This window comes from Podarcis bocagei (genome assembly GCF_964188305.1).
Source record: "Podarcis bocagei genome assembly, chromosome: 4".
Lineage (NCBI taxonomy): Eukaryota > Metazoa > Chordata > Lepidosauria > Squamata > Lacertidae > Podarcis > Podarcis bocagei.
In genome coordinates, this window is record NC_138128.1 from 47,420,572 (window position 1) to 47,443,158 (window position 22,587).

Consider the following 22,587-nt stretch of genomic DNA (forward strand, 5'->3'; position numbering starts at 1 on the left):
GACCTGTGCGTAGAAAGCATGGGACAAGAAGAAGCATGAACAAGCCCTGCAATAGGTTACTCTTGTGCCTGTTGTCTGATCCCAGGTGCTAACTTCCTTGCTCTCCTTTATCTTCAAACCATGTGGAATGGACAGCTGTTCAAACAAGTGGACTATACTCTGTAAAGGGAAGGGAAGGGGGAAGGCAAGGCAGAGAGGCTTTGCTTTTCATGCACATGTTCCAGAGATGAACTCTTAACATGACTGGCTTGACAAATCAGTTTGGGCTCATCTTATTAACTCTGCAAACCATAATAAAACTTTACCCACTTTGTTCACTCTACTGTTAAGTCCATCCTCTATGTTCTGTTGCAACTTGTGATACCAGAAGAAGATAAGAAAAACTGAGGGAGCAGGACATTAGACATAAGCAGAGGGCTTTCCTGGATTCCTTGTCCTCCCTAATGTTCACCCTGCCTTTTGCTGCATGAGGAATTTGGGAGGTACGCTAAGAGTGGAGCAGAGTGATGCATCAGCCATGCTGGTTTGTCTGTCTGTGAGTGATATTAACCATCTGTGCACTAATTTAATAGAAGTAGTATTCCCTGAAGTGGGAGGGGAAGAGGAAGAGAAATCCAAGGAAGATTTCTTTACTGACCACCCCACCCCAGCTATGAAGTTAATAAGCTGTGGCTGTTTAACAAGCATGTGTTTATGTCAAAAAGAACTAAGTAATTGTGTTGCTGGGAAGACAAAAACCTACCATATAAACCAAGAAAGAGAGAAAAGTACTGGAGAGAAAGGACACATATTTCTGGTTGCAATTGAAACCAGTCTGCTAATGATTGCAGGTTCTTTGACTGCCAATGCATTATTGAAACTGCTTATTTGCTGTGCAGCCCAGGGGAAAATAAAACCAACACAGCACGCTTTATTAATCTTGTCCTCGTCTGACATAAAAATGCACCATCCGTCTTTTATTTGATATTTGCAGACCAATTTGTCAAAACAAGCATGCAGATAAGTCATTAATCATTTCCCCTGATTAAACAGAAGAAAGGGTTGGAAATCAGCTGACATATCTTTTAAATCAGTGAGAAAAATCTTAAGGTTTAAAAAAACTTTACTTGAAGGGGGAAAGGGGAACACCCCCCTTGTAAAAAAGCTTTATGATGTAACTAGAGCCCATCAAAACAATAGTTTATTACTATTATTATTTATTATTATTATTATATTATTATTATTATTATTATTATTATTATTAAAGGTTTTTCTCATTTACGAAAGCTCATTGTCTCTTTCTTCAGGTTGTGTTTTCTACAGATCAGTTACATTTGTTGTGAGACAATAGTTTTTCAGATGCTTTATCTCTAGAAATCTAATCCACAAGGTAATTACCAAAGGGAATGGGAATCCTTTGTAATATCCCTTAGATCTTTCCGGGTCTTGCTCTCTCAACAAAACTGCTGAGCTGGTGACCTATTTGGCGGATATATAAACCCAATCATTATAACATTAGAGTGTTTTAATATAGAAAGCAGATTTTTCCTGGGGAGGTTTCAAGGTCCCCAAGCTGGCAATAGTTCCATAAACAGAGGGGAAAATGTGTAAGGGAGTCTGGTGGGGGGAGAGAGGCCCAGCATACAATTTTTTCCCTTTTGAGCTGCCAGCCTGAGCAGTTGTGGATTTCTCCATGAGAAGTGGGAACAAGGAGCCAAAAAAACCCTGACAATTGGAAGGAGCCAGAAGTGAAAATGAAGGGAGAAATTAAAATTAAGTAATGAAGTTTCCAGTTAGACTTTTCCAACCGAGGGCTGGAAGATGAGAATGTGGAAATATCTATATGCTGCCACATTGCATAGTGGAGGTCTCATGCCTCTCTGAACAGATTTCTTATGCAAAAGTCATCTTTGAAATGTATCTACATAAGCCTTTTCTTTAAACAGGAATCAGGTGCAACACCACATATTTGGTTCCCTTTACCTATCCCAATTTAACAAGTGAAATGGTTGGTTTCTTGAAATGGGCAGTTTGGGAACATAGGCCTTGGGCAGACTTAGACAACTAGATTATATCTGGGATTAACAGTGTGGCACCCATGGTAGCAATGATGGATTTGGGAATTTTCTGAGCTCTCCCTCCTGGCTTGCTGCCCCCTTTGTCATGAGATGGTAAGGGTGGTTAACATCCTCCTCCCCACTTCCTGGACAGTACCTATGTACTAAGGTACTATGTACTAAGCTAAGGAAGGAAGTTAGAAGAGTGATGCTCTTTCCCAGCTTCCTCTTTCTGTTCTATGTGCTTTTCAATGCTTAGATTGACACTGGAGCAGGGGAAGCGAAGTGGACCAATGTTTTTGTGGTGCTGCAAAGTCTACCCCTTTAAACTTCGGTTTGATGGTGGTTTTGTGGGGGCCCTGTGTGAAATCATGCAAATTCAAGAAGATTGATTTTCTGAGGGTTCTAAATTAAAGCATCCCCCCCCCCAAAAAAGAGAGAGACAGAAAATGACTGAGAGGATGGAGAGGAAATAAGGAACAAGAAGCAGGTGCCTTCAGTAATCACTCAAAAATCCAAATGTGCCCACAGGCTCAAAACATTTAGTGATCTAGTTCAGTACTGTCTATACACAGATTAGCAGTTGTCAGGTTTTCTGATAGAAGTCTTTCTTCAGAATCCTACCTAAAAATGCTGGGGATAGTGCCTGGGAGCTTCTGCATGCATTATGTATTTTACTGATTGATTTATAAAAAATATTTATAAACCATCCACTCATATAAAGTATCAAGCTGTCAGGAGAAAGCGAGCAGTAAATCACACCGTACAAGTTGGAGTTAAGTCTTCATTAGCAAAAGCACGTTCTGCACAGTAATGTCAGGCCTAATACGCACAGCAACTCATCTCTGGTAGGTCTTGCCCTCATGAAGTTTTAGGAACAAACTTTTTGGTGAATAACCAAAAATCAGGGATCTCAAACTTGTTAACTGAAAACACAAAAGAGCTTATCCTGTAATCCCCACCATGCGTTACATCTCCTTCCATCACCTGGATTTCACATCAACTATCAATAGGTTATATGGCCCTAGAGGCCACTATCTCCACTTCACTTCCTGGCTTGGGTGGCTCAGCAATGCCAGAAGACCACTCTTGTATCAGAAACTAAAAACAAAATTGCACATGAAGTGCATACACAGATCACCAATGAGGAAGGAAAGAGTTCCGCTTTGGACATTATGGAGAAATACGAAGCACAGATCACCCATGCTTTTGCCATTTCCCCAGCTTCTCTTCATCAACAAAAGCCACCCCAAATGAGAACTGAAAATATCAATTGCTTCCAAAACAACATTATCAAATGTATTCACCACTTGGGCACTAGGCATGCAACATAGCCTCATTGATCTGAATGTCATATCTTGGCTAGCTGGGAGCAACTATTTGTGCAGAACAGGCAAGTACCACTTGTGACTGACCAAGCCAAATGCAGCCCACCAGGGACCTAAGCTTGTATTTTTATCTGTCCAGGACTGCAGACACAGACGCGGTTTGGCACCTGTTAGGCCAAAGTATGTGGCAGGTGTGCTATGTTCAGCAGATCTGGTACTGATAGAACATGTAACCAAGTAACATTGTTTCCACATTCATAATGGGGCTTTCATTTGATCCAGCTTCAGGCAGAAAAGTATTGGATGTGTTTACAAAAGAACAGTGGATGGACACTCTTCAGGAAGTGTAGCAGAGGTGGGGAAATTGTCTGGCTGTAACTACCATCATCCCTGACCACTGGCTATGATGACTGGGGCTGATGGAAGCAGTAGTCCAACGACATCTGGAGGGCAACAGGTTCCCCATCCCGCTCTTTAGAATAACTAAAGTGCCCTATACTTTATGCATCATTTCCTCATAAAAATAAGCTATAACCTATTATGACTGGAATGACCCAATGTTTACTCCTAGCTCCTAAATATCTGCTTTTTGGACAAAGGAGTCCCTCTCTTATAATTCTTAGTAACTATCACAAACACTCATCCAAGATAATTTTCATTACTAAAATAACCAAAGACAAAAACAAATTCTCTACTCTGTGGGTGGCACTGGGGAGCTCTGGTCTGCAGCCAAGTCTCTTTCTCCTGTGTGTTTGTATGTTTAAAATATGTTCTAACATCCTTCCACGTTCTTCTGAATTCCAGTAAAAACTGAAACATCATAAGACCATTGCATGACACAGTAAAATATGCATATCCATCTTGAGTAATTTTGGCATGACATTGCCATCTGTGCTGCATATGATTAGGATTCAAGTTGAACATAATACAAGAACATCTAATGAGGCTGCTCCCTTTGGAGAAGTCACGAGAGTAAAGTTGTTTGGAGTGGTGCATGCTACCAAGCATGAAAATGGAGCTCTGCTGGGGAGCACAAGCCTGCATTTGAAACCCAGAGAAACCTGATAGCAAAAAGTTAAGTGTGTTGGAACCATTTCCATGGGGGTTACACTCAAGGCCATGACTGTACAAATCCACATAAGGTAAAGGACCCCTGGATGGTTAAGTCCAGTTAAAGATGACTATGGGATGCGACACTCATCTCGCTTCAGGCTAGGGAGCCAGTGTTTGTCCACAGACAGCTTTTCGGGTCCTGTGGCCAGCATGACTAAACCACTTCTGCTGCATGGAGCACCATGACGAATGCCAGAGCGCATGGAAACGCAGTTTACAGTTTCCCACCACAGCGGTATCTATTTATCTACTTGCATTGGTATGCTTTCGAACTGCTAGGTTGGCAGGATGTGGGTGGTGCTGTGGACTAAACTACTGAGCCTCTTGGGCTTACCAATCAGAAGGTCGGCGGTTCGAATCCGTGTAATGGGGGGAGCTCCCATTACTCTGTCCTAGCTTCTGCCAACAATTCAACATACAGCCCTTATGAGACCTAACCTGTCTTGGCGTATACCATTTGCACTGCTCACAATAAGGTTGCTTCTAGGCAACCTGTACATTGAGAATTCACTCTGATTTGTTTGGACAAAGTTTTCATGGAGGTTGAACAATATTAGCTGCTTATCAAGCATTGATTAGAATAGTTTGTGGGGAACTTATACAATGTGCATCAAGCAGTTGTTATCTCACACTTCCAGTACATTTCCCCATCATTTTCCTTATTACATTTGAGGTGGGCGGGGAAGCAGGCTTCTTGTGCAGGAGCACCAACTATAATTGCGTAACCTTAATTTCCCATCATGTGGTTGAATACCACCTGAAAATACCAACAGATTGCAAGTGCCTTAGGTAATAAAAATCCAGTCCGTATGACAAGCACACTTAGGGAAAGTGAAGGATTCTCGAAATTTATTTATGCTCCCACCTTTCCAAGTTCACCTGCCTTTGTTGCACAAGGCTGAAGTCAGCACACCAATTAATCTCAAACTTGGTTTAAAGTTTGTGAGGGGCAAAGAACTGTACAATGACACCTCCAGCATTAATACCTCTGCCGTCATAAATATATTATTTTCCATCAATTACTTGTCCTTGTTCAATAACTCCATGCCAGTGCCAAGCCAGCAAAGGCAGGCAGACAAGGAAGTTTGTCTATTAAAAGAGGACAGGGGAGAAAAGCAAAGCTAGCTTCCTGAAGCAGTGATATAATAAGCAGTTTCATATTTTTTGTTAAGAGAGTCTCAAATCAAAGCACTTTCCTGGTAGCCAGATAGCATTTCTTCCTCTGGGACAAGGCAGCCCTGGGACAGCCAGACAGCTGCCCCACATAACCCATCAGATATTTAAACACCTCACAATCCCTTCTCTACTTTCTTGGCGCAAAGGAATGTCAACAGAGTTAACTGTTCGCTGAAGCTTGATCATCTGAAAAAGCTGAAATATATCAGCTTTCCAGCCACTGTGTTATAGCCTAAGGCACAACTAGAGCAGATCTCTTCCTATCTAGCATCCTCCCAGCCTTCCAGCTGATAGAGAAGAAAGAGTGTGACAGGAGGTTAAAGTGACAAGGAGAGACAGAAAGGGAAGAGTTAACTTTACATGGCCATACCCAATGGGCATATAAAGATTCGTTTTACTTCTCATTCACCACTTTTAAAAACTAATCCTCTGGCACAGTACAAGGCAACTTTCCACGCAGATCAACTGTAACCTCTCCAATCTGATCTCAGAAGGAATGAGGTGTGATGAAAACTCAGTTACCTAGCGACTAGTACCAATCATTTCACTTCCAGCTGCAATTAAGCGTATTGCTTTATCCTATAATGGCACTCCCTGCTGCCAGGCAATAACCAACCAAAACAGGAAAACCCTTCCAAAATGAACTGGGGTGGTCTGAATCCCTCACTCAAGAAGTTAGCTCAAATTGTTTATATACTAACCAACAGTGTTTTAACTGTATACAAGACTTGTGCAACAAACTGGAAAAGTCAGCAAGGCTCACACAAGACCACTGAAGACTAGTGACTATCTCACTTTCTAGACTATCTCAACCAGGTAAGTTGGAGGAGGAGCACATAACAGCCAACACTTCTGGAAGCAAGGCTGCTGTAGGAAGAGCATGCCCATACTCATCTTAACTCCTGGAGTCTAAATGTTTTGTAGCCATTATTGTCAAGTGCCCCTCCAACACAAGTGGATAGGACAAATGGAACAAAATTTAGTAAGGTAGTGATCCTTGCCAAACTTACATAGGAGTAAGCCTCATTGAATGAAACATGGCTTTCTTTTGAGTAGATCTGTTTAGTGTTGCAGTCTAAGACCCAGTGCATGTCAGAAACAGTGACAGAAGGGGGGGGGGGAAATCTGTGCCACAGAATTCTCTTGATTGCTTCTAGGGGCATATCCTAACTCAACAGTTAGTTTATGGGAATGGGATGTTCCCTATTGAATAAATGAAAGTTCCAGAAAGGTTACAGAAGCCTACAGCATGAGAGTTGTTTTTGTGACTGAGCAGTTGGTCGAGTTAAGAGTCATCTTCTGATATGGGTAAAGTCTACAGAACTATTTATCAACTGCTACAGGGCAAATGCAGCCAGGGTTCTGCTTAGTCTTAACACATTCACACTCATTCAGTATTCATTCTGGCAGGGCTTTGCCTTGCCTAGTCTGACCCTTTAAGATACCAAAGTTCACTCAATCATCTCCAAGATGATAATCTTGTGTCCCCTAAGCTTTGTTATATTAGTTTGCCTAGTATAAGATTAGTTGGACCAATATTCTGGCTTCGTATTAGGCTGAAAAGTGAAACCTGCCAGAGCCATTCAAAAAACTTCATGCACCAATATGGATTTGGCCTTGAGGCAAGTCTCTCTCCCCAAACTGCACAACATCAGTGGGCAACCTCCAAAACTAATGCACCTTGCCGCTTGCTTCTTTTAGCAAAAACACTGCACTCACATAAGCAAACCTTCTGAAAGATCATATCCAGAGAGTATATTTCTATATATCTTAAATTGTGGAGTATGATGCATTAACTGCCTTGAGTGGAAAGAATGCAATTCTTTCCCTTGCTTTTAAGGTAAGATGACTTTAGGTACAACTCCTCTGCAGCCATGAGGAAGAATATTTAAAATAATTATCTTTTACATGCCTATGGAAACAATGCAATGGCCACAAGAAACTCATCCACATCTGCCTGTACAGTAGCTATCTGCTACTCAGCAGAAAGAGGCAGTGTACAGAAAAAGAAAAGAAAAAAAAGAAAAAGAAAAATAAATACGCTGCACCATAAAATGATAGATCACAACAAAAAGACAAACAACAGAATTTAACCCAAAGGTGGCATCTTGACCAGAGTTTCCACTTAGGACCATTGGGGATGTGTGTGTGTGAATCATGTGACAAATGGTTGGCAGTTTCACTGCAGAGAAACAACCTGAAAGACAGACTTTACATTCTAAAGAAGTGCCAGAGCAAATTCCCTTGTTTGCCTGGAGTCTGACTCTTCCTCCATTACTTGGACATTCTGGATCCTCAGTGTTTGTTGTTTGTGAAACAATAGCCAAGACCAGAAGAATAGTGGAAGTCAGACAGTCCCTCCAAAAAGGGATGGAGAAGCTCTCTGGAATTGCCCAGTTGGCTGCCAAATGGTCATTCTTTTAAGGGTTCCCTTCACTACACTGGGAAGATTTCTCCTTCAGATGCTGCCATAACCAGGCTTCCCCCCATCTTTCTCCTTCCATTTTTGTCCTCCTTTATCACTCTGTCCCTCAAAGCAAGTGTTTAATTTTAAAGCACTGTGTGCCCGCCCCCCCATACCTCTTCCCTAATGTTCCCTTCATTTCACACATGTGCATTTGTAATTGGTCCAGCCTTCTCTCACTTTCACTACTCTGCTATGATGGGGGTGGAAAATGTTTCACAGCAAAAATTCTTCTAGTTTTGTTTTGTTTTTTGCAGAAAAAAAAACGTTTTGTAACTTCATTAATAACAATAAATGCAGGCCCATTTCAAACATAGTATCAAGCTACCTTGGCAATTCTGAAGGTTTTAGCTTGGTTACTAAATACAAGTAAGATAAACATGCTAAATCTGATCCCTGTCTAGGACATCAGGAGATTTCCCAAAACTAAAAAATTCCCAAGGAAAATTGTTCTGTGCAAATTACCCACGTTTGCATAGGAAACTTTTCAAAATTTTCCATTTCAATTGTTTCTGGAAAAACCACATCACTACTTCCGTGCCTTCTGCTATGAAGCTTCCTAGCAGGGGCAAACTAAGACATTGTGCTTCCTGAGGCAAACGGAAAAGATAGCACCCTCACTCTGCTCTATGTGCAGAAACTGAGCAGAATGTCACATCCACATCACACATTTAAAGCACATCTAAAGCACACCGCTTCCAGCAAAGATTCCTGGGAACCACAGTTTGCTTCTTACAGAGCTACAATTCTCAACACCCTTGACAAACTACAGTTTCCAGGAGTAGTGCAATGTGACCTTAGCTGAATCTTACTTCAACAGTGGTCATGGGACAACATCCTCCACTGAATCAAAGTGTAGCAGGCTAGCTAGCTGGGAGGGGGGGGTAATAGGGCAAGCTGTACATTACCCACAGCTTTTGTCTCCTCCAACATCTTGTTGTTGCCCCCACCCCCCAAGCATCCACCACCTGAGGTGGTTGCCTCACTGCCTCCTGTATGTTTTGAACATAGCCATATGCATCAGTTATGTTATGGATAGTGGCTTTTTTCTCTGGAGGGACGCAGGAATATGCATACCCCTAAACATTTTGTGAATCTAAGTTTGGCCTCATTGAGGGGCAGTATTCCAATATGAGTAGGAAAATGAAAGTACCCCTAAACATTTTTTTTGGGGGGGGGGGGAAGCACTGAGTCTTACCATTTAAACTACTAGCATGAAGCAGGAACCTCATCAAAGAAAAACATAGCATCTAGCCTCTGCTTGATTATTTCATCATCTCGCAGGGGGGCGACCTGGCTTGTGTGACGGAGACCTGGGTGCGCGAAGGGGATACTGTTACCTTACGAGAGATGGCGCCCCCGGGTTTTTCCGTCCTCCACCAGTCACGGACTGTGGGCCGGGGGGGAGGGGTGGCACTATTAATCCGGGAAGATTGTTCTTTCAGGGCTCTACCACCGCCATCGATCCCCGGCATTGAATGTGTTGGCCTAGTGTGGGGCTCCGAGGTGAGCTTGGCTGTCTGGCTGGTGTACCGGCCACCTAGCGCACCAGCAGCCACCCTGTCAGGCCTATTGGAGGCGGTGGCCGGCTGGGCCTTGGAGTTCCCTAACCTATTGGTATTGGGGGACTTCAACATCCATGCCGATGCCACTCCCTCCTCACAGGCTCTGGACCTGGTGTCTTCCATGGCGACACTAGGGCTCTCCCAGTTTGTTTCGGGCGCCACACATCAAGCAGGCCACACGCTGGATCTGATCTTTGGCGTTGGTATAGATGTGATCATGTTTCCTTCGATGAAGGTGCCATGGTCTGATCACTACGCTCTGAAAGCCAGGATTGACGTTCCACCCCCACCCTGCTTAGGTGGTGAGCCGATTTGGGCTCGCCCGCGGAGGCTGATGGACCCTGATAGATTCCGTCAAGCCTTGCGGGACCTTTCTCCCCCTGGCGACTCATTGACTGAGCTTGTTGAGGGCTGGAATACCCAGCTCCTGGCAGCCATCAATCAGATCGCACCTAAGCGCCCTCTGCGACCCCGCAAAAACCGGGCTCCCTGGTTTACTGAGGAGCTCCGGAAAATGAAGCGGGACCTCAGACGGCTAGAGCGAGTATGGCGGGGTGCCCGTGACGGAGCCTCAAGAACATCTTATAGGGTTTTTATGAAAACCTACGAGATAGCAGTGAAGGCCGCTAAGAAGTCCTACTTCTCGGCCTCCATTGCATCCGCTAGCTCTCGCCCGGCACAATTATTTAGTATAATTCACTCTTTAACGTCCCTCGAAGGACAGCCAAATTTAATTAACAATTCGACACACAGCTGTGAGGCATTTGCGAGCTTTTTTGCGGAGAAGGTCCTGTCGCTCCGCCATGACCTCCCTGCCAATTTGGATACAATAAAGGAACTGGAGGCCCCTCGACTGTCCTTGGGTCCAGTATTGGACCACTTTGACCGGGTATCCCCAGCCGATGTGGACAGACTCCTCCAAGCTGGAAAGCCCACCACTTGTCCTCTCGACCCGTGCCCGTCTTGGCTGATTAGAGCGTGTCTAGACGAGGTGCGGGCCCCCCTGGGGGATATCATCAATTTGTCCCTTGGCACCGGGACATTCCCAGGGGAACTGAAGGAGGCAGTGGTGCGTCCGCTCTTAAAGAAAACATCATTAGATCCCTTAGATCTATCCAATTACCGCCCAGTTTCGAATCTTCCATTCCTGGGTAAGGTGATTGAGAGAGCGGTTGCTGAACAGCTTGGTAGGTTTCTGGATGAAACATCGGCTCTGGATCCATTCCAGTCCGGCTTCCGCGCTGGTCATGGGACCGAGACGGCTCTGGTCGCCCTAACAGATGATCTTCGTAGACAGCTGGATCGAGGCGGGTCGGGGCTGCTGATTCTTCTAGATCTGTCAGCAGCTTTCGACATGGTTGATCACGAACTTCTGGACCACCGCCTCGCCGACGTGGGGATCCAGGGCACAGTCCTTCAATGGCTGCGCTCGTTTCTCTCTGGTCGGGGACAGAGGGTGGCGCTTGGGGGGGAACTGTCATCCCGCCACTCCTTGGTGTGTGGAGTGCCTCAGGGTGCGATTCTCTCCCCGATGCTTTTTAACATCTTTATGCGCCCCCTCGCCCAGCTTGTCCGGAGTTTTGGGCTGGGCTGCCATCAGTATGCTGATGACACCCAACTCTATCTGTTGATGGATGGCCATCCTGACTCGGCCCCAGACACACTGATCAGATGTCTGGAAGCTGTGGCTGGATGGTTACGTGGGAGCCGGTTGAAGTTAAATCCTTCGAAGACAGAGGTCCTCTGGCTGGGACGGGACGATATGGGATTGAGGGGGCAACTCCCATCTCTTGCGGGGGTGCAATTAGTGCCAGCACCGTCCGTTAAGAGTTTGGGTGTAATCTTCGATACCTCCCTCTCCATGGAGGCGCAGATTGCAGCTATAACAAAGGCGGCATTTTTTCATCTCCGCCAAGCTAAGCAGTTGGCTCCTTACCTCTCTCGCCCTGACCTAGCCACTGTGATCCACGCGACGGTCACCTCCAGACTGGATTATTGTAACTCGCTCTACGTGGGGCTGCCCTTGAGACTGACCCAGAAACTCCAGCGGGTGCAGAATGCCGCAGCGAGACTCCTTACGGGGTCTTCGCTGCGGGATCACATTCATCCGGTGCTATACCAGCTGCACTGGCTCCCGGTGGAGTACAGGATCAGGTTTAAGGTGCTGGTTTTAACCTTCAAAGCCCTACACGGCCTAGGACCCTCGTATCTACGGGGCCGCCTCTCCTGGTATGCCCCACAGAGGAACTTACGGTCCTCAAATAAAAACATCTTGAAGGTCCCAGGCCACAGAGAGGTTAGGCTGGCCTCAACTAGAGCCAGGGCTTTTTCGGCTGCGGCTCCAACCTGGTGGAACGCTCTGTCACAAGAGACAAGGGCCCTGCAGGACTTGACATCTTTCCGCAGGGCCTGCAAGACAGAGCTGTTCCACCAGGCCTTTGGTTGGGGCACAGCCTGACTCCCTCCTTTGGCAATCTTTACAATACTTTAGTTTATGGTTGCCATCAATTTTGATTTTAATTAATTCTTATGATGTTTTATAATGTTGCACTATTTTAGTGTTGTTAGCCGCCCTGAGCCCGGCTTCGGCTGGGGAGGGCGGGATATAAATAAAATTTATTATTATTATTATTATTATTATTTCCCTTATTCTATTATCTCCTCTGTGCTAGCCTCTTACAAACAAGCTTGTCCCCATTCACTTGTCTGAGCAAGGGCAGACCATCAACCACCCTGGAACTCCAGCAGATGAAGTCATTGCTCCTGCACTGGGTTGGGGGTGGGGAATGCTGTAGAGCCACACTCCCACCTTTACCACAGTACTGGGATTATAGTCTTCTGTAGAAGATAATGGAAACCATGTTTTAAACCCTTGGCCAGAGTGTCTCAACCTACCACACTGCTTAAGCCCTAGATCTAGTTGCCCAATAAGCTTTCAACCTTACTCAGAGCTGACCCCAAGGTATTTTATCGTGTGTGTCAAATGACAAGAGCACACACACCCAGTTCATGTGGAGAAGCTGGCCACACTGACCACTGAATATTACTGCAACAGTGGTGATGGGACATCATCATCTACCACACCCAAGAGCAGCCTGTTAGCTTAGGGGCCACAGGGAAGGCTGCCTGCTTTGTCCTCTAACAAGGGGAAATGCCAGAGGTGGAGTAAAGTCAGGTGGGTAAAGTCAGGGGGAGGTCAGAAAGAATGGCTAGTGTGAAGGTGGATGAAGAGACAGAAACATGACAGAAGGTTAACTCTAAACTGCCAGGTAACATGTATTCAAGTCTTTGGACATTTTTGCTTTGTCTGATAGCTTATTTAAAACTGCTATGTAGAGAAACAAAATCTAGGAATTGCCCGAAGAGCTTTGATGCTTTTCTCCCTTAAAAAGGAACCCAGTCTTTGGCTTCCAAAAGGTCACACATGAACACTAATACTTTCTATCTATTACATATACAGTCTTGGATTGATAAATTTTATTAATTGGAGACTAGAAGTGTGTATTTTAAAATCTAAGTGGTCTCTTGCTAGAAGATTTCAGTTCAAATTGCATTGTTCATGGTCTAAACTAGATACATCTCATTACAACATAGATTGCTGTTAGCCAGTAAAACACTCAGAATGAATTACTTCACTGAGCAATGATAATACTTATTCGAAAATGAATTATATCAGTTAAAAGCAAATGTTACCCACACAACCACTTTTAAAAGCACTTTAAACCTTTCACTGCCATATAATCTATAAAGATCCCACCACCTCTCAAACCTTTGTGATTGGGTGAAAGGTTGAACTGCCATGCCAGGTTTTCATCCCCAGAGGAATATTTTTAAATAGACCATCCAATAAATCTTTCAAAAATAGTGGCAAGTAATGGAAATACTGAGATCTTTTCCAGCAGAGAAACGGTATCATTCTTAGTAAATACATAGCATATGCTGTGTACATCCCCCTCCTCCACAACCCAAGACTTTCCATTAATGTATATTGGGTAATTAATGTACAGGCTTGGAAGACATTCTTACAGCAAAAGGCAATATTTTGGCCACAAGCCCAAACCAACTGGTGGGGGCAAGGGGAAGAGAAGAGAAAAATCCCACCTCGAGTCAGGCACTCTACCAGATGAAATACATAAGATACATGAAGGGCTGGAGGGGGAATGGAGAAAAGTACATATATATTTCTTTCAATGTCTTACCACTTTCATTCTTCTCTATTACATCCACCACCTCTCCAGCTTGCAGGCTGATCTCCGAGTTTTCCTGTTTCTCATAGTTAGACACCACCACATACTGGTCCAGGATCATAGGTTCAGAACTAGCGTCAGCACCTGGGGAAGGGAAAAAGCAAGCTGTGAGCCAGCTTCCAGCCATGGCTCCTCGAGAGCGACCTCTGTCCATCCGACTCATGATAGGCTGATTTGTCACCAATGCCAAGCCAATCAGAATACAACCTTGGCTCGCGGCATATCCCCAAATGGCTGGCCATATAGAAGAAGTTTCCTCTGGCCCACAGCTGAGTAGTACAGAAGAACATTGGAGACTGGTTGAAAAGGGGAGAAGGGGGAGGAGGAAAAAAACCACCCAAGAGTTTAACACAACAGCATATTGTTAGATAGCAAGCTGCAGGATGGAGTTTGAAAATAAACCTCTTTCCAACATGGTTGCCACACCATCCTTGTTCCCATTCAGAGAGAAAAATCCATCTCGGTCACAACCAGCATAAAAAAAAAGGTGGGGGGGTTGAAATCCAGGGCTGCCTCGCTAAATGGGAGGGCGGAAAAACACCCAAGTCCACAACTTCTCCCCGTCATAGGCTGAGCTCCTGCCTCGCTCTCACAGGCTCAAGCTAAGAGTCAAAAGGGGGGCTGTGGACGCCAATCATATTTGCCTCGCGCTGCAGTCCTTAAATAGAAAACACATGAGCCGTGTTGAATAAGGGAGGTGGGGGTGGAGGAAGGGAAGAGGGGAGGGCGCAAAGGACTGTTTACTTGAAACAGAAGAAGAAGAATTACAGCACCAGATTCCTGCTTACACAGTTCCCCTCTGCTCCGCTGCTCAAGCTCTTTCCAAATAAAACTCCCCCCAGTGTGTCCCCCTGTTAAACTGAGATGTACGTACAGAGTCATCTCTTTTTTGTGCAGCTGTAAAAAAAAACCACAACACTTCACATAGTAAGAGTCATTCTTCAAAGTTCTCTAAACCAACACAAAATGCTTACATTGGATTCTTTCTCCCTGCCTCCACTCCCCAGCCACCCAGCTGAGCGATGCCCAGGCCTATTTCTTCCCTCTTGTGAAAGTCTTCCCATCTCACCCACCCCATCCATATTTTCTGGTTCATTTTCTCAGTCTTAATCGTATGGGTGTGTGGGTTTTTTTTTTTTTTAAAGCAAAGGAACAAAAAAAAAAGTGTGTTCTGCCACCAGGGACGAAGGCTCACCCTTCCTGCCTTATAGCAACAAGCCGCTGCAGAAGCATGCCTGCCCCTTCGCTCATAAGTCACTCAGAAGATAAACAAGGCCCTTCCCCGCCCACTTCTAAACACCCACAGGAAAATCTGCCCCTGTACATTACTCCTCGGCGCCTGCAAGAAGAAATATGTGCTACAAAAGCATTTTTTAAGCCAGGGCTCTTCCCCCCACCCAGGACTCCACACACACACACACACACACACACACACACACACCAGTCATGAACAAAAGAAAACCCTGAAGGAAGCCAAAACTTATTCTCAAATGAGCTAGCAATCATTAAGCTTCATGAGAGACGTTTACAAGATTGCATTCAGTTTGATGTGTGCATCAAAAGGGGCATTACCTCCAAGCACAGGATGGCATGATTCTTGAATATCCCCACCTGGGCTCACAAGACACCTTATTATCAGTGGTCCAGTCACTTTACCGGACAATAGATGTCAAAATCCTCCTTACTCCTTGCAAGGATGATATCACTGGCTAACAGTGGAAGCCTATGCATGTTTACTAGGAAGTTACATCTGGAAAACCAGCACATAACTAGCAGTTAGGGTGGTCACAGAGGACAGACCTCCATTTAAAGGTCTGTCCAGTCCTCATCCAGTTTAAAAGATAATAAACCATATAAGAAGAGAGCGAAGCGGCTGTTAATGCATTATATATTTTGCAAATTTTTAAAGTTCTGGTGATGGTTTTTAGCTGCCTTGTATGCAAAAAACTAGGATAAAGTGAAAAACAAATATAAATATTGGAGAAAGAATTTAGGGGCAGCTTGGTGCAAGTAAGTTCCCTAGAGACCTGTAATTTATGGCATACATCCAACATGGTACTGTGATGAAAGAGAATTCTCACCTCCAGCCCAAGATCTGGTCAGCTTGGGCTGGACAATGAACTGCTGACTGACCAATATGGGAAGCTATGCATGTTAATCAGACACTTTTACTTTGGTTAAACAAAATAGAGAATAGCTGTAATACACATTGAGACAGAGACAAGCAAGTTCCTCTCTCAAACTTGTTCTTTTCCAACAACCTTGTTCTTTTGCAACATTTTGACTGGTCTAATAAAGGCATTGCATTGTAAAGTATAATCTATAGTATAGTATGGAGTATATTAAACTCAAATAAGGTTAAAGTTAGTTGCCCACCTTCAATATGGTACATATTTAGAGACCAAGTCTGCAAAGATGTATCTATCACAGCATCTTAAGCAATATTTATTTTATGACTGGGAAGAAAGGGGTTACGATCAGAAAACCCTTTCCAGCTATCACAATCCACAATTCTACAGAAAAAGAGGAAAAAGAAGCCTTCATTGTTTCAGAGCAGAGAAAAGTATTCTTCTTTCGTGCAGCATGTGTAAAAAAAAAATCTTCTCCATAGAAGTGTTTAATTGGTTCCATCTATCAAAAGATTTTATTTATAGGATGGACAGCTTCTAGAGAAAAAGAAAAAAAAAAAAAAAAAAGAGAGAGAGAGAGAGAGAGAGAGAGAGACCTGACTCATCCAAACTGTCTAATTTAACATGGGTTGAGTTACTTCCGACACTTAGCAGGAAGGTTCCCAACAGCCATTTGCCCTTCTTTGACTCTCCCGATTAAAGTAGAGGAAATACAAATGTGAATGCACCAGTGGAGGAGGGGGACGAGAATAATCGTGGTATTATTAAGTTCCATTGTCAATCGTGGGAAAAAAAGACCAGGCTAGTTGAGATGAAATTTCTACTGGTTTCTTTTTAAAGAGAGAGTGCTTGGGATTCAAATCAGTCTAGGACAGTGATGGCCAAACTTGGCCCTGCAGCTGTTTTTGGACTACAACTCCCATCACCCCCAGCTAACAGGACCAGTGGTCAGGGATGATGGGAATTGTAGTCCCAAAACAGCTGCAGGGCCAAGTTTGGCCATCACTGGTCTAGGAGAATTTGCACTCTCCACTCCTCTATGGAAAACATATGAATGTGTTCAGGGGCACCCTTCAACATCACAAAGCTCATTAAAAATAAGCTATTTGGGAGACTGGATTCCTAACAAAAGATTAAGCCCAACAACCCTCTCTCATTGTTTCTATTAAATGTTGTTTTGAGAGAACATACTTAAAATAATGTCTTCAAAGGTTGGGGAATTTTCTATACCGGAGTCATTTCCATATAGAAAATATAATGCAATATACACAGATTATCAAACAAGCAATAATCATACTTTTTTCTTGTCTTCCCATATACATCTGGTTGGCCACTGAGGCTGCTGGCTAGGTGTGTGTGTGTGTGTGTGTGTGTGTGTGTGTGTGTGTGTGTGTAAGAGAATCATACACATATACATTGATGCAATGACTGACTGTAACATAGACATGATTGCCAGCAATCAAATAGTTTCCTGAGATAATATATTATTTTACATCTTAAACAGCCATTTAGGTTTCTAGATAAATGGGAGCTTTCTTAATTTACCCAGTTTATGTTTCCTTTAATACTCCATGAAATCACAATCCACTTAACCTACCGTAATTTAACAAAATAACTGAAACAAAAAATATGATCTATCTGTACTCAAATGGCTACCTTCCTCATGGTCAAGTCAATAGGAGCATGAACTACATTTAGAGCTATGCTGGCTGAAGAGTTGAGAGGAGAAACATTTTTATGAAAAAACTCACCCCCGCACATTAAAAAGGCACTTCCCCTTCAGGCAATTTCTTCAAAAGTGAGCTAAAGCAGTTGCTTATGTAGGAAGCATGCCCTTACTCTGAAATGGCTTTATTTGCCTTCAGTGATGTCAGCAACATGCAGCCAAATCAAATTGGCTCATCATCTTAAGCAATTGATGATTTGGCTTATATCATTATAGAAAGGAGAAAGAGGGAGTATCAGGACAGCAACCAATATGGAAACAACAGCAGTGAACAACTTCTGGAAAATGTAAAAATTCCCACTAAAGTCCACATCTAGAATATGGGGCACTTCCTCTAATTAGGAATTGGGGAACATTGAGCATAGTCCTAACTACAACACACACCTCAGATTATTGCTGTTCCTCCATCTGTTGCTGAAATGTCAAGCTATCCTGTGAATAAAAGTTTAACCTGGCTAGTTTTGAGGATGTTCTGACTAAAAAAAGGTAAAGGTAAAGGACCCCTGACAGTTAAGTCCAGTCGCAGATGACTCTGGGGTTGCGGTGCTCATCTTGCTTTACAGGCTGAGGAGCCAGCGTTTGTCCACAGACAGTTTTCCCGGGTCATGTAGCCAGCATGACTGAGCCGCTTCTGGCGCAACGGAACACTGAAACCAGAGCAGCGTACAGAAACACCGTTTACCTTCCCACTGGTGCGGTACCTATTTATCTACTTGCACTTTTTGGTGTGCTTTTGAACTGCTAGGTTGGCAGGAGCTGGGACTGAGCAACTGGAGCTCACCGCATTAATTCGAACTGCCGAATTTCTGATCGGCAAGCCCAAGAGGCTCAGTGGTTTAGACCACAGCGCCACCCACGTCCCTGTTCTAAGGGCATGCAAAAACCCCTATCTAAAGTATGTGGTATTTTTAAAGAGGAAGTGGCATTGCTCACTTTCATCCAGCCTTTTCTTCAACGTGGTACAATAAGCAACACAGAAACAAGGTAACAAGTATTATCCATGGAAGCTGCAAATGGGATCTATTTCTTGATTCTAGTTCCATCTATACTCCATACATTTTTATCCTTATCCATGTCCGCCTGTCCTTTTTCATCTGGTTCTACTGATCCCCCTGCCAAATCTAATGTTTGTTTGTTTTTATTCACAACCAATTTTACAAAGGTTAGCCAATTCTCCATTTTAAATTGCAGCAGGTGCTTTAATGGGGATCTGTCCAATACACAGTTAGCAAGACTAGTAACTTAAAATAAGTGGCGATTCTCTAGTCCCACTGATATTTGACACACAGTTAGTGCTCATGTCGTATCTCTGGCCTTGCCTTCTTATATGTCTTTTTCTTTTGAAAATCTCTAATCTGAGCAATTCATTAGTTCTCCAGGCTCTCCACCCCCAATCACTTTAGATTTGTTGGTTTCAGAGATGACATTCAGCCAAGAAAAAGTTGAGACAGAGGAAAGGGTGAAGTCAGATTCCTTTCCCCAACCACCTCAACTTCTTGGAAAATTGGCTCACAGTCTACGGACTCCAATCAACTAGGTTACAGGTAGAAAAAGTTAAGGCAATGGTATTCCACACACAGATGTGTGAAACCACTTGGAGGGCATCCAAGAAGCTGCCAGACACAAGTTCCCCAACAGTTGGAGAACACCTAAATACTTTGGCACTTGACCCATTTCAACTGGCCGAAGCAAGTGTGGATTCTTTTAACTGTGCTTTGAGATAGAAAAGGGATAGAGGCTGATCTTTTAAGGCAGGATTGAAGAGTGGAAGAACATTCCTAAAGGTGGCAGTTTGGTTTAGAGAAGTTTAGGAGCAGGAAACTATTAGACCAGGTGTTCTCTCTATGCTCAGTTCAAGTGTTCTCAAAGTGCACTCAGGGCAGAACTTTTACATCTTGGCAGCCACAGTTCTTCCAAATTACTTTTGCTGAGGTAACATAAATGTGGAGAAAGCTGGAAGGGAGAGATGTCCCATCTACTGATTCTCTCCAGAAAACAGCTCCCCGCAGGCATCTTTCCCCCTAGCCAGAAGGGGGAAAGGAAGGGTATAAGAACAGCCAAGGGTGTATTTGCAGGGGAGAACTGGTGAGCAGAGGCAGAATTAGGGGAGGCGGAGGGAAGACAAGTAAAAAGAACCATTTTTGGGGGGGCCTGAAAGCATTAAATACAGAAGAGACCGGGGGTGGGGAGATTGCTTTCTCAAATGGCTTACATACAGTGATTTCCTCCCATTTAACTTTTTTCCTGCAAAAGGCTGCTCATACACATGGACTTTTACTGAAGCTCCAATTGCCTGCATCTTGCCATCACAACAAATCCAGCCAGGTAATACTGCACGGTGCCAAACAGAGAGAGAATTTGGCTCAGAGTATTAACATTTTAGAGGTGCAAGCCTCCCTTTCTCAACCTCCATCTCACACCTAGGCAGTTGTATGTATTCCCATGGCCATATACACAAAAAGTATCCGATGGGCTGCAAACTTTGCTTCCTATTAAACTGCTGAAAGACATAATTTGATACCTGAAAGAGCTTTGAGTTTTCTAAACCAAAGCCGTGCCTAATGAGGCACACATGGCCTTCAGTGTTAGCCACGCAAAATCCAAGGACAAATCTTTGTCTCTAATTTTCAGACTGTCTTTTCCTTTCCATGCCATCCAGATTGTTTGTTCCCTGCAACCCCCTCCCCCCGCCCCAATGTTTCTTAGAACTTAAGACAAGGGAAAATTTGCCTCTTACAGAGCGATCCCAAGACTAACTCTTCTCACATCTGTCTTGATCCCTGCAAGATGTACACCCACAGGAGCAGGCTCTAGTGCCAACTGTAAATCCCTAACTTATTATGTTCAGGGTGAGAAAGTATGTGCTATGCAATGGGCAAGGTTAGCACATGCTCCAGGAAGCCATTCTAGCCATCAACACTTCATTGCTTTGGAACATCGCATGTTAGTATCAGCCAGGCTCTAATTTATTAGAACTCAAATGTTTCCAGATTAATCTGGGATGCATGTGCATGAATGGCATATAGGCATTCTAGCCATCAACTGGGTGCCATAGGAATGATGCATATAATACTATGCTAACCTAACCAGAGATCTCATACTGATAAGCTGGAGAGGTAAAAAGAAGGTCATATAACTAAAACAATTGTTACGGCAGACACTATTTATCGATCAACCAATTAAGGTTAACCACACTAATATACCATATGGTGCCAAAATTAATTCCTAATTAATTCCTTAATTCCTAATTTATTCCTTATTCCTTATCTATATGTCCCTTTAGAGGAGAGCAGGTGTGTATGAAATTCTAAGTCAGTACTAGCAACAACCTGTTGAGTGAACTGTAGTAGTTCCCAACGTTAATCTGTGAGTGACAGGGTAATCAGCAGTATCCAAATGAGTGCAAGAAGTTGATCAAGAACTCTTTCTTGGCATATGCTGTTTTCATTTTGTGAGCTACACCAAGCAATCCCAAACTGTCATCTGAACTCTGAATACTGGCTCATTCTATGGCTTTTTCTGCAAACTAACTTCACTTCAATAAACATAAAAGTCACTTCCAACTCTTCTACAGTATCAAATTTTCCATCTACATAACAGCCAAACCAACAATGATAAGGAAGTGAGGGTAGCAAAAATGCTGCCAAGAATGTAGTCACCAAGGAGAGGTTAGAATTGGATAGGTGTTTATAGTAGTTTGTCGACCATATTTCAAACATGGTAAGTCTAAAAGCACAAGCACACAAAGACAATTTGAAGTAAGTTTGTTATCAACATTCCTGCTTTTGAAAGCTCCACACAATGAGAACTGGGTGTCAGCAATATCAGGACTCTTCATCAACACAGCTGGCTTGAAGCTGCAGCTGGTGAGTGAGGAAGGCTGTCACTTTTACCCTTCAAATGAGACACCATTCAAAACAGTATCAAAGGTGGTGTTGAGGCATAATGCCACATTATAAAAGCACGTGCGGAGGAAGGTTATCAACGGTAACCAAGGTGGTCAACATGTAGCAATGCTCTCTTTTATAATGGAAAGCAATCAATAGCTCAGATGGCACAGAACATCCTACTTCTGCAAAAGCAATTCTATTTTGTGTCGTGCCAGCACCTGACATGTGTGAATAATGAAAAAGCATGGGTGGATAAACTGCAATTAGGGAAGTAATGAGTATTTGAAGAATATTAAAGCACCCCTGCTCAAATGACTTCAAGCACAATCCACCTCTGGCAGGCCCCTTGCTTCAATTCTGTTGGCAGCTTCACCCACCCAAATCCCATTTCCTCAAGGCTGTGCTTACTAGGTTTTTTTGTAGCTCAAAGTAATTAGTGCCAACGTTGCTGTTTGCACCCATGACCTTGAGCTGCAAGGTCTGTGGCTACAGAAACAGCTGAAGCAAGCCCAAGGTCAACCCACCTATGTAGACTGATGGGACAAGAGGGTCTTCAGCATAGCTTGCTTTTTACCACACATATACCCAAGCCACTGGCAGGCATTCAGTATTTTAAAATTTCTTTTGAAGTGCGTGAAGAACATTATGTCTCCATGGATTTTTGTTAGTCACATCAGGATTTTGTGAGTATCCTTCAACTCTCAAGCTTCTGCAAGTACATTGAAGAAAAACTCACAAATCATGGCTGATTTTCGAGCCAAATGAGGAGATGTTGAAGCTTCCCTACTTTCAGTCAGACTATGACTATACTCTTAGTCCATCTCTAAGTACCACCACAACCCCACAGGCCACACACACATAAATGAAAAAGCAGCTAGCAATGGGAAGTTATGAAATAATTCCAAGAAAACGG

The 22,587-nt window shown here is 43.6% G+C and overlaps 1 protein-coding gene across 13 annotated transcripts in view; it reads right to left on the reverse strand.

Moving 5' to 3' along the window:
* SH3PXD2A (SH3 and PX domains 2A) overlaps positions 1 to 22,587 on the reverse strand; it is a 271,525-nt gene that overhangs the window by 67,033 nt on the left and 181,905 nt on the right. For 11 of the 13 annotated variants that reach the window (XM_081192090.1, XM_081192089.1, XM_081192094.1 and 8 more), the window contains one exon: positions 13,882 to 14,013. In XM_081192090.1, the coding sequence (XP_081048216.1) occupies positions 13,882 to 14,013 (132 nt within the window). The other 2 variants (XM_081192086.1, XM_081192087.1) reach the window with 2 other exon arrangements.